Raw genomic sequence first — 20,212 nt, forward strand, 5'->3', positions numbered from 1 at the left:
ACAAATATCTTTAACCAAAATGCATTCCTCTAAGATACCTCACTGACTGAAGGAAGATCCAAAGAACTTTCACAAAATGGTCTGACCCAAAGGGGCTAAATTCTGTGACACTGTCCTGGTTTTCAGGCTTAAGTTGAATCAGGGCAGGTCAAGACACTGAAGCAAGAGATAACAACAAAACAAAAAACATCATCCATGCCATGTCAAAAATAATAGTACACAACATTTCCAGCTCAAGAAAAGTTAGGGAAAGAACAGCTAGCTCAAGTCCTGTGGTATGAAAACTCAACCCTAACTAATGTGCATGCCAGTGGTCGTTTAATCAGAAATGGCCAAGAAGCAGCATTTGTGGTGATATAAAAGTGCACTCAGCTTTTTTCAAAATTACATGCCAAACCTGCTTTTAGCCCTGCTTAAGCTGGCCAAATTCAGGAGACCCTTTACACATCTGCCTGGTGGAACATAATACTGTAGGGCTTTCAGGACATTGCTTGTGTTAATGAGTATTAAAGGTGCAATGCAACTGTTTTGTTTAACTAGTAGGACTATTTAAAAGACAATTTTATAGATACTCTTGCACTGAATACCTGTACTTTACATTTATTTTATAATGAAATAATATTATTAAAACTGAGTACTCCATCCTAAATATAAGTAGGGCTTCTGTACAATGCAATTTGAAAGTGATAAAATATTAAGTACCCTGGAATATTCCCAAGAAATGCACTCAAAACATCCATGTATTAGCAGTGTCAAGGAATAAAGTCAAGCTGTGACAGAGGTTACTACTGGGGATTGTCATGTCAAGGACAAATTCTGATGCCAATCTGACCTAGCATTTTAATGAGCAACACTTAACACAAAACTAAAGCTGCACTGATGGAATCTGTTGGCTGACAGCTCAAAGCTGAGAAACCCTGCCAAGGCAGTAGGACTGGACTAACCTATAGAAAAGATTGCAGGGATTTGATGAATAACAGCTACAGAAAAAAATTCAGTGAAACAAAAGTGGTGGGTCATGTGCTTGGAGACTAATAAAAACTTCTGCATGCAGCTATGAGTTTTAACACTTAGAAACGAGGAGAAAATTCTGTGAGTAACAACTGACCACAAGGTAGTTGTGATATAACCATGAAATGGGCAAATGTCACTTCAAGGAGATAAAGATAATCCCTATAGAAGTGATCAGACAGAATAAGGATCATCTGTTCAATACCACTCTGTAACATCCTACTTAGAATTAGACTATTTCTGACATGCTATGCAGAATAGGAGTCACTCACTTTCAAGAAAGGCAAATTCAAACCAAACAGACATAGAAAAATTGCACAAAGAGAGTTCTTGTCTTACAGGCATTACTTAAAAATACAACAAAGTGGTGAAAACTACTTCAGGAAGACAAATATAAGCAATCAGTAACAAAATATAACAATGATCATAGCTGGCTGGGAATGCAGATGAGATGGAAATTGGGAAGGACGGTTAGAAAGGGGAAAATGCAGGAGACATTTGTTGCTCATAAGACAGAGCTTAGGCAGTTTATCAATGGGGTTTGCCATATGTTTGTGAGCATGTCACATTAGACACAGTATGCCAGAGACATCCCTTTTAATTCAATACATACCCACAAGAGGTCAACAAACTAAAGACCTTGAAGACAAATCCACCAGGCCCACCCAGCAATCTACAGTTTCATTATTAATAAAACCATTATTAATAATTCACTCTTAGGACTACATCCCTAGAATAATCCTACCAGTCCACTGAGGTTCTCCCTGAGATGACAAGCTGTCGAAGTATTTCACTACAGGTACAATTCACTGACACTCAATATTCTTCCAGAATTGGCAAAGAAAATGGTCATCATACCACTGAAGAGCAGCATACTTGCTTAGAAGAATTGTGGTAAAGTGCAAGTTAATTTTTTAACCTTTTAGATCTTTCTGACTCTCTAAATAGCACCACCATTCCCTACATCCAGTTCTGTTTTCCTGTGATTAAGTGGGAGTGGCAATTCTTTTCAATTCCATAAATTAAATCCTGCTTGAAATGGCTTTCACACCAAATGCCTCTTATAAAAAGTGAAACTGAAACGTTTTTAGACATGGAAATGAAAAGAAAAGAAAACTTGATTATCACATGAAAATTAGTATTTTCCCTGACAATTTATTTTCCTTAGGCAAGGTTTTGCATGATATTTAATTTCCATAATAAAATGTCACAGCTGATTCATTATATTACATTTGATTAGCATTTATCATATTTTTGGCATATTCATAGATTGGTTTTGGATCAAAGCCAGAGTAGTTTTGTTTCAGAGCATTGCTGAAGTGAATGGATTGAAAGCGAGTATTTCTGATCAGGGAGGGGTGGCTTTGGCTTGTTTGGTTTTTGTTTTTTTTTTTTTTTTTAACTTTTTAATTCTGTTTGAATGTCCAGTTGAATAGATTAACCCAAAGTAAAGCATTCTTTTAAGTACAGGGATTATCTGTTAACATTATGCAGCAAATGCTATGGGCTCCGTAATCCACTGGCAGGTTTTCAAACCAAACCTTACTGATCAGATAAGCCCAACTACCCAGCACACTCACGAGCCACACAACTACAACAGCAGGTTCCCTTCTAGTGCTTTGGGAAATCAGTACTACATAGGCCTCCTTGCCTGCCACACCAAAGACATACTTCAACAGCAGCCAACTAAAACAGGGAATTTAAAAAAAAGGAAGAAAGAAAGAAAAAAAAGGCTGGAAAGGCAGCCCAGGAGCACAGCATGCCCCGGGCTTTTTGGAGATCCTAACAAGCATTTTTGCTACTGACAGCCACCCTAACTGACTGTTAACCCAATCTCAAACAGGTTTTTTCCATAACTCTAATGCAGAATCAGAAGAATTCATCAGTAAGATGCTCTCAACTCTAAAAGACAGAGTTGGGGTGAGCCAAGGAATCCCAGTCTCAATCTGAGCCCTCACAACAGGGCTGATGAACCTGATGAACCAAGACTATAATGTTTTTTTCATTGCTGAACTGTTCCCGTTCCCTCAATGCTTCCCATAACATGACAGAATCCTGATTCGTAAAGTCTCAAGGGAACTATTTATCAGTAACTTTCCAGGGAAAATCTGCATATTATTTCAAGCTTAATCATGTGCAAAGTACTATTTTTTCAAAGAAAAATACTCACCTTCCTCTGAAGACACACACAAGCGTGAGCACAGAGGAACCCAAGAAAGCAGGAAAGATAATGGATCAAGTATTTTAGCCAGCCACTGTGTGGAGTCAGACCAAAGACAGTTCAGACTTCCAGAGAAGTGACTGCATTAAAAAAGAAAGTTGGCACATACTAGACACTAAATCCTAATGTGAACTTTAAAATATATTTTTCAATTCACACTGACATGGACCTCCAACATGGGTAAGTAAAAAGTAACAGGCTGTTCTGCAGTCAATTCCCAAGCCCTTGTGAAATGACTGTTTGGAGTGGGACTCTATGCAGTGTAACATGTTACTGCGGAGCGTAGAAAACGAGAAGTTTTCAGGTGATGGGGCAGGCAATGAAGCTTGTTGTCTGAAGCTTGGCCAGCTTCCCCTGAAGCACCCTAGCTTATCAGACAGTGTACTCCCTTGACAGGTGCTGCTTCTCTTTCTGAAATAAATTGATTTGACAGGGCAATATTAACAGTGCCCTGAGTTGTTGAGAAAGCTGCATACAACAAGAGATCTTTGTTCATCTGCCTTGGGTAAGCTCACAGGGGCGGATGTGAAAGGTATTCCTGATTCACTGACTCCAGAAAAAAAGAAGGATAAAAAAAACCTATAAAAAACCCACATGAAAACTCCCCACATTCATAATAAAACAAAATAAAACCTAAGTTAATAAAAGAAAAAGCCAAAAAGAAGGAAGAGAGACTGCAGAAGGATATTACATAGGCAAGCAACAGGAAAAAAAACCCCACTGTGGTGCTAATTTTACATTCAGGGCAGCAAAATGGGATTACAAAAACTTACTTAAGAATTACAAATGCTTAAGAACATGTATGGCATCCCACATGTTGATAAGACTTAGGATTATGAGACACACTTCATGTCCTACTGCTGGCTCAGAAACACCACTGGACACAAATATATGAGCTGCAATCACCCCTTGCTCACTCCTGTGCAACACTGTGATCACGTGTTGCAATCTGGGTACCAGTAAGATTTGGTGTCAGGAGGCAGAGAACTATGAGCTGGAGACAATCCCACTGGCTCACTAAGTGAGTGGCATTCCTGAAAATACTATTATCAGCAAAACCAGGTTTTATGCTCAAAAGTTAATGCGCTATCCAGGAGCAGACAAAGGCATACCTGAAAAACAGCACAGGTCTGGTTCTCTTCTCAGAGCCACCTTACTAACAAAATTCAGAGAAAGGACACCACAAAACAGCTTGGCTACCCAAGAAGCTTTTGTTTCATCCTCCTGCAGCCGTAATAAAGCCCTTCTTTCACAGCTCTGCAGCTTCCTCACAGTTATAAATAGTCACCATGGCCAACAATTCCTCCTCTGGATCTCTCTTTGTCAGACCATTTGCAGAACAATCAAAGGAACATCTGATGTACAGGTCTCCAAACTCACCTGCCTGCCCCTTCTCCAAACGAAAGGGCTTGAAAACATGGAAAACCCTACACTTAGCTCTTGTCCCACAACACCTGTCTTTTTGAGCAAATTTAGTTTAGGTATCAAAAGCCAGGATGTGAATATAAAGTGCAATGCACAGTAACTGTGCAGATGTTAATTCACATTAGTTAGATGCAGTAACGTGTGAGTTCCCAGCTCTAAGATATCACAGGATATGCTGGAAGTATATGATGCAGGTACAGTGGAGCGCTGGCCTCAAGATCAAGTTAGACTTTCTAGGAGTTCGTGTTTTACTGTTTGGGTTTTATTGGTGGGGGCTAGTTTAGGTGGATTTTTATTTGGTTTGGGTTTAAGTTTTATGTCTTAAGAAAACTACAGAAGAGACCTTTGAAAAAGAGTTTTATTAATTTATTAAAGGCATTACTAAAATAATTTCTGTTTCTTTGGACTTTGCGTTACCTTTCAAGAAAAACATTATTTTCATTTCTAAACATTAAACTTTGGATAGGATGCAGTTTTTACAAAACACTAGTGGGCTTATATGGAATTTCTAAATTCTCCCTAAAGAGGTTTAAAATTATAGCATATTCCTAGCTTAGAAGGAATATAATTTAAAAGAGTTTATTTACCCTCAGCTGCTTTTTCCACCCAACGTAATTCTAACCTGGAAATCTCAATAAAGACAACAAGTTGAAATCTTTCAGGAACTTCAACTCAAAACCTACATGTTAAAAATTTAGTGGGTTTTTTTTAAGCATTAATCTCTGCATGAAGTCAAGCTACAGCACTGCAACACCACCATTGACTTCAAGACAAATCTCCTGGCAGGGCTTTTAATTTACATGCATTGACTTGCTATCTTTATTGATTTGCTGTAATTTTTCATAGCATATCACTGCAGATACAGCTTTCCCAACTGTATTTCACAAGGCTTATCCATTTTTGACATAGATTAGTATATTTCATTACATGCATCCCAAGGTTTTTGAATTCAAGATTGCTTTTAAAAGCAGCTGACCTTCCCTAGTGTTTGCTCTTAAACATTTTGAACATTTGGATGAATATTTTATTTCTTCAGGTCAGGTATGTGCTTGATACAGCTCTAGAATCTTGACTTCAAGGAAATCTTCAAATTATCATTTGCCTTCCCTGTCAGAAATGTTCAGCCATCACAAACATCAAATATTACAACAGAAATTACCATGTATACACGGTTACCTTGTTAAACTCTTCATTTCTGTGGGCACTATTTCATTTGATACTGGCAGAGCAATTCAATTACAGAGGAGTGAACAATATTACCAACAAACACTATGGGCACAGTTAAAATGAGCCAAGACTGAAAGTCTCTTCCCTCAGGCTGCAACCATTTATTCTGGAGTCCCATTTATTTCAGCTACGGTGGTATGCGTTTAAATAATTGGCTTTAACAAGACAGAAGTAATTTTAAGAAGAAGTTGCTCCAGAAAAGGAACCAAGATCCCCACGTTTAACACAACTTTTAGACAGATCATGAAGACTAACTTTTATAGCTATGCAAAACAGCATTTAAAGAGACACTTCTCTTAAGCATTGCTCCTTAAGTGAAAATGTCCACTACTTAAAAGCTTCCACAAAAAGTAATGTTAATTCAGATTTCCTCTATACCAATTACCACTCTCAAGACAAAAAAAAAAAGTTACAAACAGTATCCATATCAAAACAGATTTTGTTATAAACCACTTAAAAGCATTAGTTCCTATCAGAAGTGCATTTGTTTGGCCCTTTTACCAATTACTGTTATCCTCATGCTACAAAGTGCACTGGCTATAATAACACTCCAGAAGTCCAAACTCCTGTTTGAAAATGCCTCAAGTTAATTCTTTTTCTTTACAGAACTTGCTCTTTCTCCAGAGACACACCTTTTTTTCTCCCACATCTCTGGCCTGGGCCTGTTATACATTAAATTCTCTCTTACAGTTCTTTACCATTAGAAACACAGACCACTCCCTGCACAGCTAGAGACAGAAAGCTGTGACTGCTTTCCTCAGGGTTTGGAAACAGAGCTGAGCAGTGAGCAATAAAGCCAACAAGCCGTGGCCTCCTACAGTCCTCACACCTGGGACCCTTCTTCAGTACCATAACCCCACCTGCTCCTGCCTCACAAGCCCCTGATGCCCCCATGGGCCAAGCAACAGCTCCTGCTGAACTTGGTCTGGAGCAATGTTCATGCAGGCTGGTAGCTGGCTGCTGCCAAGCAGGATGCTGAAACAGAGTTTTAAACTATCTTGTGCTAATCTAGAGGCTTTTTTCTCATCCACCTGCTTATTTTTATAAAACTTCTGGGCAATTAGTATTTGCAACTTTATTCTTTTTAGCAGCAAGCCAAAAACTAGTCAGTGTTTTAGACAAAACAAGAGGTGGAAGAAAGATGATGATGGAAGGGCTAATAGAATCTGATCACTAGTCATATTTATTCATAGGAAACCAGGCTATCAAATCCTAATTCCATCAGAGTTTCTTATTTATTTTCATCCACAATAAGATACTTTTCCATTACGAGGAAACTCTGAATTACAACTACACAATGAGAACTCTTAAATGAACAACACCCACCACGGAGTAGCGGCCTGGATGGTGCCTGCTCTGCAGACAATGAGCAGAGTTCTCACTTAGTAGGTATTTTAAATTACTACAAACATTTTGCTTAACATTACAGAATCACCATAAACTTCCTTAGCCAGCAAGGGAACACATGAAAGATTCAGCATTCAGAAGCTGTGCACTCTACTCAGTTCCATCAAAAGCATGATTAATTCAAGGTGGGGTTTGTTATTTCCTGTAGCACTTCTTTATCTAAATAAAGTCATTTTCTGTCACAGCTAAAAGTATTTTGATTCCAAAATTGCATCACACCTTGAACTGTGACAACTTGGAAGAAAGCAGCCTCCAAACCTACCTCCCTCAAACCTGATGAACAGAGAACCATCACATCACACTGTCTTTCAAGACACCCTAGAAGAGCCTTGTGATTTGCTGGCAGTTTTGCTTTACCCAGAGGCTGCAGATCTGAGGTTTAGTTTTTTGACTGGGGTTTTTTGTTGTTGTTGCTGTTTAGTTTATTTTCTTTTGAGAGCAGAGTAGCTTGTTCAGAACCTAGTGGAAACTACTTGCTCTACAAAAAGTATTCCTGTGCAGCTTGTGGCAAATCTTGAACTGAAAGGTTTTCTCCAAGCCTGGATTTTTCTTTTTTTTCTTTTCCTTCCCCTCCTTGGTTTTAAAAATTGTCCAGCCTCCAAATCTCAAAGTTTTTATGGACTACAGTCCCCAGAGTATTGTCTTCACAAACTGAGCATTAAATACAGTATTGGTCAACATGTTGGAGGTTGGTTGAAACAAGGAAAAAAGGAAAACCCTTAAAACTTAATCAATACAGTGCTGTATTAGATATTTGAACACAGAGAAACAAGTAATCTAAAAACTGAAATGGTAACTTCAGCATAGTTTTGTTTATATATCATTTACCATATCTACAACTGCATCTGAAATCAAAAGCAGACAAGAGAAAAGTGAATGGAATTCTGTGATTCATAAAAGGAAATGGTTGTCTTAATACTGATTATCACTTTTCACTGTAACATAAACAGATATGCCAGAGACCATTATTACCAGATAAGAGGCAAGAGGAAAGAATATCTTAATGTTTCTCCAGTAAGAAAGCAAGCTACTGAAGAGGTGCCCCTACTTTTTTGTTCACAAATTCTGTGGGGAAAAAATAGCAAATCTGGGGGGAACAACCCGAACAGCATTGCAATACCTGGCAAGCATTTAACAGGAACAGTTTGACTTTCAGAATCTCATTACACAAAATCAAAAATAATCTCAAAAGTAAAAATAACAAAGGGATTTGCTGATGGTGAAACAAAAGTTATGGGTTTTTCCAAGAGGAAGAGTTTTCAAACAATCACAGAATCACAGAAGTTGGAAAGAAAACCCTCGAGTTCCTCTAATCCAATGCTCCTGCTCAAACAGAGTCAGCTAGAGCAGGTCACAACATGTCTAGCCTGCTTCTGAATATGTCCCTAGATGGGAACCACAATGTCTCTAGGCTACTTATTCCAGTGTTTGACCACTCCCACTGGGACAAAGTAACAGTTCAGAACTCCGGTCAAGAGCCTACAAAATCAGGTGGGTCTAGAAGGTTTCACCTTCTTCACACAGATTTTTGATGCATGGGATTTTTGTTCCTATTCTCTCTTTCATAAATTAGTCTCCAGAAAGAGTTCAGGTTGACTCATAACTGCAAAAGTAGTGCAATGCTCCATAGGATGTCCAAATCATCTTTCATTACTAACCAAGAATATCCAGCTCTTTGCTTAATGATTGCCATCCACCTCTGAGAACCTGAGAGAGCACCTTGGATCTTTCCTAAGAAAAGGTACTTTAACAAAAGCAAGTCTCAAGTTTCTGAAAATACCAACTCTCCTTGTTGGCACCAAAACACCAAAAAGAAAGTGGTAGAAGAAATAACCTCAACTTGCAACCAGGAACCCAAAGGCACAAAAAAGGAATCAAACTACTTCACTCTTCCCTATGTGAAAATAGTCCTATTGCATAGTTTCACAACCAACTTTGACAGATCGGTGGGACAGAAGCAAAAAGAGGAAGGAGAAAACACAAGAGGTGACATTTTCAGAAGCAGGTATGGCGTATATATAAATCCTTCAGATGTTGTATTAGATTATGCTAACTCTTTGAGAAACAAGTAATCACTGGTACATTCACAGAGGAACAGGACAGGGAGAGAGAGCATTCTGGTCTTTCAATACTGATGAAAGGTATTTTTAGTGAGAAAACACTTCATTACTGTCCAGAAGAGACAAAGCAAAACAAATTACAAAGTTTAGCTGCTCCACAGGCCAAACGACTAAAGGCAGGACATCAAAAAATGTGTGTCAGTCATGGTACCATACAACAACTTGCTTAAAATACTTTTCAATACATAGCAGCACACATTCAGTGTGTGTTTCAGGCTAGCGTAAGTTTCAGTACATTATCACTTAAACATCAGGAATTAGAAAACATCTACTGTTCCACTTTCTTGAACCAAAAAGACTGCCACAAAAAACCATACAACTAAAACCTTCTGTTTCACTCTTCTTTCTGAATTCATGGCTATGATTTCATAAATACTGTCAAACTGGAATGTCATTAAAACATGATTTCATACCTTAGAGTGGTTTCTGTTGAGCTAAACAATAAAAAGACTTGAGCCAGAAAGATGACTAATGCACCTGTTTTGAATAAAATCTGGCGGCTCAAATCCCTTTAGAACTAACAATAAAACTAAGCTTTCAGCTCTTATAATCTTAGACAAGGGTGCAGAATTCACAGTGAAGTTTCTAATTCCAGTAAATTTTGATTAACTAAGCATCAGAAGTTATTCTAAATAATCACCAATGCCAACTTAATATTACTCCGAGTTGAAACCTTGTTTAATACAAGTGCTTTTTAATTAACAGAGGCATTTATCCTCCAAGAAAACTCTTTGTATTAGTATTTTTACGATTAATTCGCTTTTGAAAGCTGAAACATATTGCTGGTCCTAATCTTATTAGTGTTTAAGAATTTCCACTAAGGCTTCTACCAATTTTTCCCATGAGTGTTGCTTTGCATACTACATGTCGGAACATTTAACTTCCAAAGCAGCAGATAATATATTATCTGATGGTTGTAGAAAAATGTTGGCTGTTTTACAGCTATTATGTTTTTCATTCTTCTTTCAACTCAAATCTCAACAAGATTTAGGCATCTGTGGAAAAGGGATGGAGAGCACTCGGAGTTTGTATGCTGTCATTTAGAATTAGTGTTGATGTATTACCTCTGTCACAGCCCAGTGGTGTAAAAACTGGTCCAGATCAGTTAGGTAAAGACGGATAGGTGAAAGCTGTGTCTGGCTAATGTGTGGTTTTCCTCTAATGCCCTGGAGACTAGCCAACTCCTCTCTTGAAAACCCTAGGGAAAAAGAAGCAGTACAACAGTATCACAAAACAAGCCAAGCAGTGTTCTACTTCAACAGCATCATTGACAAACACTGTCTTTTAAATTATCTCAGCATAACGATTTTTTTATTGAAGGCTCTTGCTCGGTATTTTAAATTAAGTATATAGAAGTACAATTGTTGACTTCTGAAAGAAAACAAAAATATTTGAAAAATCAGTGGCATACCCATTTAAACTATAATTTGGTATTAAAAAAAATAACTTTAAGAGGCCAAAGTTATGCTATTTTCAATATATGTATCTTTAAAAATAATAAAAACAGGTATAATACAAAATACTTGACACGTGTTTACAATAACTTAGTAACCTAACGTAACCTCAGGGTTAAAAAAAAAAATAAATCATTTGGCTTATTATTTCTAGCCATGTATCAGATGTTTTAGTAAAACAGTAAAACTGCTCCACAACAGTCACTCTGGTTTTGCTTCCATTTTCTCTGTTATCAGGACAGCACTTTTTTCACTGTTTTAGGAACAAAATGGTAATTTTTGAAAACAAGTAGTTGAACATTATAAATAACAGAGGTGATGAAAAAAAGCCACTTTATTTTTTACCACAGCACAAGTTACTGGAAATTATTTCTTAGTAATATTACGCCACTTTAACCACTGTAATTTCCCTAAGTTGCATCACCACATAATACAACTATTTTTATAGCTGAGTAAGAATAGAGTAGCAGAAGTAATTCTGCTCACATGCTGACCTTGGGCAGCTCACTTCAACATACTTTGATTCCTTTATTCTGATGGAATGTTTTTAATAGCGTAAGCATGTTCACAGGAAATCCCAAAGGCACTGATTTATATTGTTATGAGCCAATAAAAGGCATCTACTTCAAGCTAGGAAAAAAAATCTGTTCATGTCATATGCTGAATTTAGGTTTTTCTCTTACTTTCCAAAGAAAGTTGCTAGAATGAAGAAAAAGTATGCAAATATTCAGCTCAAATGGAAAAGTGTAAGTATAGTATCAAAAGTCAGATCAAGAGAAAAAAGGGTATCTCATATCAAAAATATGTAACAGAATTAGGATTACTTTGTACTTACACAACACCATTTATTCTGAATTAAATTCAGTAATTTACTACCAAAACAAATTCTATTTTGTTAATTCTGAATTATTACATTCATATGGATTACCTATAAGGGTTGAAAACAAGAAGCTGAAATAGTCCACATCATTCATTGAATTTTCCTGCACTTGGCACTTCCAGCCTGCAAAGGATGATCTACACAAAACCAATAGCAGACAGTTTATTAAAAACCATATAATTACGAATTCACAACCTACCTGCATAACACAATCAATTAGCATGCCTAAATTATTAATTTTAGCATTTCTTTTTCTAACTGCTGTTGTTAGACTAGCATTTTAAATAGCTTCAAAACAGAACTTGCTCTTTTAAAGACAGGCAATACTGAACTTTGTACCCCTGCATAGGTTTAGGTTGTTAAGATGATTAAATTACTGAGATAGCAACTTTTCAGAAATACCAGTATAACATTTAATATAGTGACAACAGTCAATACATTGTAAATTAAACCAGTTTTATTTCCCTTACTTGGTAAATGTCATTATATTACAAAACTGGATTGTATTTTCATTATACCCACTACTTTTAATACAGATTTTTACATGAACAACAGATCCCATCTAAAAGCAGTCTCAGAATCTACTTTAGATTTGCTGAAGATATTAAACACAGAACTAAGTTAAAAACTTGGCTGCAGATTCAGAACACAAAAAGGAGCAATATGCAAAGACAGTAGCAAACCCGTTATCAAAACTGCCTGACACTTCCCTTCTTGAAGGCAAACTGTAACAAGTGGAGCACCAGCCCACTTTTGTGTCTCAAATTAGAAGCTGTACACGATTGTGGAAACTTGGAGCAGACACCACTGACCACTGCCACCACTTGCCATGTATCAGTGCTGAACTAGGAAAAAGCCACGATCTGGGAACAAGTACATGTCACACACGCTTCCCTCAAAAGGCTGTGCCTCAGACCTACATCACATTATGTGAAAAATGCATATTATTCAAATTGCCTTGTATGCTGCTTTTGGCACTGCGGACTATGGATCTTTGCTCTAAGAGATTGCTGCTTTCTGTTCTTACAATCTTGTGAAATTTCAGAGCTTCTGAATGCAATTTTCCAAGCCAACTATCTGCCTCAGATCATTTTTTTCCCCCTAATTTCTCTCTGCTAACAGCCAAAATGGCTTAGCTCATGGATAACAAAATTCTGGAAAACTTGTTTCGCAGAAATGTTTTACAGCTCCACGCTTTGGGAGCAAAAATATAAAATTTGGAATACCTTTGTGCCAGGCATATACATTTTGCCACCCATGAAAATCCGTCCACAATATTTCAGCATCCACAAAAGTGACAGCTAGAATATGCACGTCTGGAGTTACTCGGGGGGAAAAAAAAAGAATTTCATAATTTCTTTAAATAAAACAAAAACTTCAGGATTCCATCAGACTACCATGTAGGACAGTTGATTCTAGTGGAAAAAAAATTCACAGCTGGGTGAGAGAGCACAAAGTAAGGCTTTATTAAATAAAGCTCCCACTTCACATTGTATTCTTAATGCCTGGACGTAAGGATTTGTCATATTTCAGGCGACATAGCGAGCCAGGCCTCAGAGAAGGACCAAAGGCCTCTTGGGTACTAGAAGGGACCATGCAGAGCTGCCTGCACTGCGAAGTCACTACTTCCTTTTCTTAACTTGCAGTCTCTCAATCTAAGGTAAGGCTGACACTTGGCTGCCAACACTGAGTTCTCTCGAGTCAAAGCCCTTGGCCACAGCAAATAGTCCTCTCCCAGGAGAACAAAGAATTTTTTCTGTCCTTCCAAGGAGGTCCCAGTCCCATTGATTACAGCATCAAAGAGATTTCACACATACTCAACTAAACCAGCAAGAGCTCTTGCCACCTATTTCCCTACATAAGGTGAATATTCACATAAGAATTAGATCCATATACTGGAGAGAATGAAGCCCACGTCCTGTTCAACATAGCAGAAGAAAGTGCCTGCATCTGATGCAGAGGGATCACGAGTCAGACTTGAGGTCACTCATTACACCAAAATAAGCCTTGGGGAGCATGGCGAGAGATTCAGGAGAATTCAGAACTTACTGGACATATAAATTCAAACTGTGATGCAACCACTGAGCAAAATGGTGGGAATGCAAGAGGCTGGAAGAGATATATCACATGACAAGCTGCAAAGGGATTGGGGAAATGTGAAAATAAAAAAAAAATTGGGCAGGAAGAGAAAACATAGAAATAACTCGTGATAAGCCTGAATTCAGGGAATAGGGACTTACACGGCAAATCTAGTTGGAATCTGGTTTAAAATAACAAAATAAAAAAATATTTTTCCATGCAACAGTTAGCAGATGCATTGAATTCCCCCTAAAGGACCAGTGCATGCAAGAATTTTACATGAACTCTAGAAGAGAATGAACGAAAGTTCAGGATTCACTGCAGAATAGCAAACACGAACTGCAATAGGTTCAGGAGATCCCTGGACAGGAAAAATGATTCTGAAGCTTATTGCTAAACATCTGAAAATCAAACACTTCATTAGTTTTGTTTGTCTTTGATTATCTGCACACTCGAAAACAGGACAAGCACATTAAGCATCCTAACAGCATGCCAGGCTAAGTGCCCCCGGTGTAAATGTAAGAGAAAGCAGAGAGAATCCCTGCAGTTCTGCCCAGGGAACACGGAGGCAGCGTAAAGCACAAGTCCTTGACAGAGCTGTTAAATAGTTTTAAGACTCATCTACAAGCGAGTTACACTGAATCACACACACAAAACCAAGATACCCAAATTCAGCTGCAGTTTACTTTTTTAGAAAATGAAAGCTATTACATGCATAGAAGAAGCCTCAAAGTTAAAAGAGCATTAAGGTTAAAAACAATCTAGCATGAAATTTAGAAAGTGACAGAGAAGGTTGCCTGGAATCTTCAGCTTGGCCTCTCTGTGAATACACCTTGGAGTATGATAATACTATGTGTCATATTTTCTCTAAAAAAAAAAAAATAGATCTATATCTCATTCAAATAAAGGATGAATGGATCAATCAGGATTACGCAAGGAAGGACAGTACAGTCTGACCTGTTCCTGCTTTATTTATCGCATCATCTATAACGTGCACAGCGCATGAGGCATGAGACAGTTCAAAAAAACAGCAGAAGAAAGAATTAGCTCACAAATTCAGGTAAACAAATAGGTTTTAGGCATTATACTGGATCACCCTCCCATCTGTATTGCAGAGGTTCTATGAGGTGCTAGATAAATACTTTTTAAAATTGGAAGACAGGAAGTCAGTGGTAAAACATTTTTCCAAATATCGTCAGATTTTTTTTTTTACTTTTAGAATAGAATAAACCCACATTATTCATAGTGGAGGCTTCTCTCACCCCTTATTTTCTGCTAGTTATCCCCAGCCTTGCAACAGCTCAAAGTAAGTAAAAAACTAAAACAGGCACTAACAGCTGTGGAGTGATACAGCTGCAAGAACATCCCACAGACCCATCCGATCCCTACTGCTCCACTTGCATTTACAGTGAATTTGAAGTCAATCCTTTGTTTTCAGGATAGAAAATGCTAAATATTCTGAAAAATCAGAACCCAAATGTTTCATGCTGAATTCCTAAAGTCATCAGGTACTTCTGTATACTGGTTCTGTCTTTATCTTTCCCTTGCCTCAGTTCCTCATCTTTAAACTGGGAAAAATATCACCTCCCTATCTCCCGGAGCTGTGAAAATTACTTCAGCACAACAAAAAAATTCTATGGCTAGGGCCAGGGGAGGAATCACTTTGTTTTCCAAGTGGGACCTAATACAATAGAGAAAACATGGAACCTTCTACTGAAGGAGAGACAAAGTGTAATATGAAGTAAACACTCCTTCACTCCTCATGATGTGTTCCATACAGAATGTAGAATGGAAAAATAACATGAAACCATGTGATTAAAGACTACATGAGAATCTCACAGATACAATAAATTAAGACCAGGACCTATGTCTTTCTAATAATACAAACACAAGCAGAGCAGCATTACAGCACAGGAGAAATTTGTTTAAATAAAAGTCTAACCAGTTGTTATCACCTCAATTGCTTTAAACCCCAAGTGTCTATAATGTAGTTAAAGCTCCTCAATTTTGAGGTTCGAGTTAAAGGAAATCAAAAATAAGATAAAGAACATTGAACAAGAGACATTTAATTCTAGAACAGATGTTGATGTACTACAAATACATTACAAATTATTTCAAAAATCTTAGTTCAATACATTATCACAAATAATAAGAAACTGCATGCACTTTTAAAATGCATTTTCAAGATCCTTGTAAATTACATGTTAGACATTTGACTAAAAAAATTATCTGCTTTATATGTGGATGAGAGCTAATAAGCATATTATAACTTCCCTTTTTTGAATAAATTATTACTGACAATGGGAACCTGTTATCAAATTGCATACGAGTGAGACCTCTCCAGTCAACTAGTCCAAACCCACATTAAGTATGATGAATTACATGTTGTAATTTCCATAAGGTCACCTGCTCTCCATGAGAACCTCTCTACTGAGATTTAGAATTGCACCTTTAGGTAACCTGCTCTGTACACCAAATGGTATTAAAAGAAAAGCTGAATCTGATTAACTTAAAAATAACTGCTTCTCTTGCCATTAGCATAGCAAATATTTCTCAGTCACAGCAAGTGTGCAGTGCATTCCTTTTATCACTTACTGTGAACTTTTCTTTAAACTCCAGATGGACCTCACTACTTTTGTTCACACTGTTATTTTCAAGTTGGCTATATCACAGCTGCAAAATAAAAACAACTGCAGTTTATGCACAAGTGGTTATTTCTCAACTACGGACTATTATTTCTGTGCTTCCTGACGTAAACTAACTACCAATTGACTTAAGGGTCAGGTTTAAGGTGTTGGGTTTGGTTTGTGTAGTCACAAGGAGTCTTCAAGTAATTCAGAGGTCTACAGTAGAACTCTGATGAACCTTGCTGCGGTTATTTCACTTGTCCTCCTATAAAACACCTCTGCTGAAACTCCAGCTCAGACAGCAATGCACTTGTCAAGCACTTGCTTCACAAGTTCTGCTTGAAATTTGGATTTGGGTTGGGTTTTGATTTTTTTTTTTTTAGCAATAAAATTGAGTTTAAGTGTGATTAATCTCAAACCCCCCAGTTCAATCTTCAAGTATTTTTAAAATAAAACATGAAAAACCAAATGCAAGATTCACAGTTCTTCTGAAGCGTTGATACTATCATTCTTTTGTTTATAAATACGAGGGTTATAAAATTCAAGAAGTGCAAGGTCAAGGGTCTGGATTTTCTGTTCAAGGAAACAAAAATCCAATTCTTTCACCTTCCAGGAAACTGTTCCCACCACCATAATTGAGGATATGTAGTGCAGGGTGTTGCTGAAGTTTTACAGAATTATTTAAGCATTGGCAAGACAACAGCATGAGAAACCTAACTTACACTGTGATAAGTGATCCCATTTTAAATTTAGTTTATCAACTACTGATCACAGACTTAAACCAAGGCCTCCCACAATTGTTTAATTCTAGACTATAAAATCATTCTAAAAGGAGTTTCCCCTCTATTTCTTCCACTGATTCTTCTGTTCCATACAGAACATTTTAATAGTCATAAGCACAGCTGATTCACTTATTTCCTGAAAAAAACTAACTGCATTCTAGGCCTCAACTCTGTGAAAATTTAATAAAGTTATTAAGTACACCTACTCAAAATAGTTCAATGACTAAGTCACTGTTAGGAAATAGGAAATCAATCTCCTCTTAAAATGAAGATAGTGAATACAGATTTTCTGCAACCTCAGCAAGTGCTTTAACCACGGAGACACTACTATTAATTTGTCATTAAATTGTCTTTCAAATACATCAGGAGCAGAAAACTTCTGATTCTGTACACACAGCAGACAACCACTGCACAAGAGTCACTTGGTCTGTTCAGCCTGGAGGAGAGGAGACTGAGGGGAGAACTCATTGCTGTCTACAACTTCCTCATGAGGGGAAGAAAGGGGGCAGACACTGAGAGGAGAAGTTCAAGTTGGATATTAGAAAAATATCACCCAGAGGGTGTTTGGGCACTGGAATGCAGGGAAGTGGCCACAGCATCAAGCCTCTCTTGAGTTCAAGAAGTGTTTTGGGCAATGCTCTCAGGCACATGGTGTCACTCTTGGGGATGGTCCTGTGCAGGGCGAGGAGTTAGACTCAACAATCCTTGTGGATCCTTTCCAACTCCACATATTCTGTGATAATCACACTGCAACCACGGCTCAGAAAGTTGTTCCCACTGCATGAAACAGGGCTGAGTTTTCCTTCACAAGCCAGGTCCTCCACATCTGTGGTCAACACCACTTTATCACTTGTGAATCTTCCACTGTGATCAACCAGACACTGTACTGACAAAGAGTGTTTACTGATCCACAGAAAGGAGTAGAGGAAAGGCTTCCTTCTTTCTTTCAGCTTCCTATTTTTATGACCTGTGCCACCTATGACCTCTCAACACAGCAACTCTAATATCAGCTCAGAGAGTTTATCTATCAACACAAAACTGTTCAGCTGCTGATCAGTACTCATCAGGAGAAGGAGACTTCTGCAGAGATATTGCAGCATCCTTCCCTAGAGCTAATTCAAATTCTTCAGCATGCTGCTCAGGGGTCACTGTCTGAGCGCAGAAACAGTACTCTGATGAAAGAAACCACACTGTTCAGGACAACACTGTACAGGTGTGCCTCCTAGCCAGCCTTCTAACAGGACTGTTATGAAGGCTTCATGTTTTACAGATGCCCATCTGCATAATTAGTAGCAGCACTCTCTGATGGCCATTTAAAATAGCGCTTATATGCAAAAACACCTGTTAAATATGAGGCAATGGATCACTTATGGAATTAACTATGAGCATGGAAAGTATCTTACAATACATTCCAAACACTCCCATGTTCTCATTCTTAGGAACTCTGTGTGTATAAAAAACCAATACACACCGAAAGGAGCAAATCCACTTGCAAGTACCACACTAGGACTGTTGTACCTTTATGGAAGAAAAACATATCACATTTTCCCTCAGTGTAGGCATGTACTCACACTACTGTAAAACATTTTCTTTTAAAACATTAAAAAGCCCTGTGTTAATATTTATCTCAGCTCTGGCATAGTTTATTCCTGTTCAGCTTTAACGAAAAATAATTTCTGTCAAATTGAAATGCAACTGCAATAAAGTATAAACTCAGGTCCCTGCATCAACTCAATCAAATTAGTTTTGTGGTACATTGCTAACAGTGCGTCGTGGCTGCGCGGGCCCGGGCCGGCCCCGGGCGTGTGTGCAGCGGCCCAGCCCCAAGCGCTGGGGCCCGGCCCCAGCAGCCCGGGTGCAGAAAGGAGCGAGAGAATGGAAGCTTCGCCTGTGCGGACAGTGCCATCATGAGAGTTGAGAGGGGAGCCCCGGAACACAGAGAAGAGAAGGACAACTCTAAACCTGGGCAGATGGAGCTCGTCAGCCCTGTAAGGCCATCCATCTAAGAGAAGGTCACTCTAAACAAACCTACGTCCTGAGGACCTCGCTGCCACCGTCCAAGCTCGCTCGGCCCTGGCAGATGAACCTTAGGATTAAAGGGTGGGCTCAGTTCAGCGTACACTGTGTCTCACCTAAAAAATCCATTGCGCATGCTCGAAGGCCTTACCCGCATTTGCAAAGCCCTGCATCACCAGCGCGCTTGTAACAAATGTGGGTAAAGACCTTTCCCAAATCTTCGTTTGCGAAGACTGGCCATGATGATGATGACATTGCTAATGAGGACGATCATTCTCAGTTTTCATATCAGTTCTTGAAAAGACAGGAAACCATGACTGTCACAAACTGATGTTGAAATTGCTAAAAGAAAAAAAAATTGAATCTTTGGATACTTCTCCAACCGTATACTATGTCATCATTTGGATCAACTTAGCACCAGGTAGCACAGGTCTTGAACAAACTCTAAGAGCAAGTGAAGAGTTTTTATCTTCCTTTTCCCCTAACAGGTTACTATATGTAGGCATTAGTTTGTTAGCGTGAATTTTTTATTTTAACTTTCATTATCTCTTCTGAAGGATCAAATGTTTCCATTTGAAAATGTGGCAAAATACAACAAACATCTGCAAGGAATTACCAGGGATTTGAGGAAAAATATGAAGCCTATTTTAAGAAAACAACAATTTGAGCTATGCATTGTTAAAAGTAAGCCTGTCAGCTACTCATTTGCTCCATGGTTGTAGAGGTTGTCTGAACTGCTTACACATTATAAATGAGGGCACAAATAGGAAGAAACATTCACTAATGAGCAAACGGCATTTACTGACTGGTGCAATTGTAGTGCAGCAACAATAATTCTTTTCCCTCTGATGAGGAATATCACACTACAACTGCCCTAGGGAAAAACGTAGAGGGTTGTGTCCTTAAACAGAAGCTTAGACTTCTCCTCCCTCAAGTCCTAGACCTTTACATAACAGTGAGCAA

At 38.2% G+C, this 20,212-nt stretch overlaps 1 protein-coding gene across 1 annotated transcript in view; it reads right to left on the bottom strand.

Moving 5' to 3' along the window:
- TEX10 (testis expressed 10) overlaps positions 1 to 20,212 on the bottom strand; it is a 54,438-nt gene that overhangs the window by 6,811 nt on the left and 27,415 nt on the right. The window contains exons 11-12 of the mRNA XM_032693111.1: positions 11,794 to 11,882; positions 10,476 to 10,609 (exon numbers count right to left, since the gene is read on the bottom strand). Of these exons, the coding sequence (XP_032549002.1) occupies positions 10,476 to 10,609; positions 11,794 to 11,882 (223 nt within the window). The remainder of the gene's footprint in view (positions 1 to 10,475; positions 10,610 to 11,793; positions 11,883 to 20,212) is intronic.

The sequence above is a fragment of the Chiroxiphia lanceolata genome, chromosome 1 (assembly GCF_009829145.1).
Source record: "Chiroxiphia lanceolata isolate bChiLan1 chromosome 1, bChiLan1.pri, whole genome shotgun sequence".
Lineage (NCBI taxonomy): Eukaryota > Metazoa > Chordata > Aves > Passeriformes > Pipridae > Chiroxiphia > Chiroxiphia lanceolata.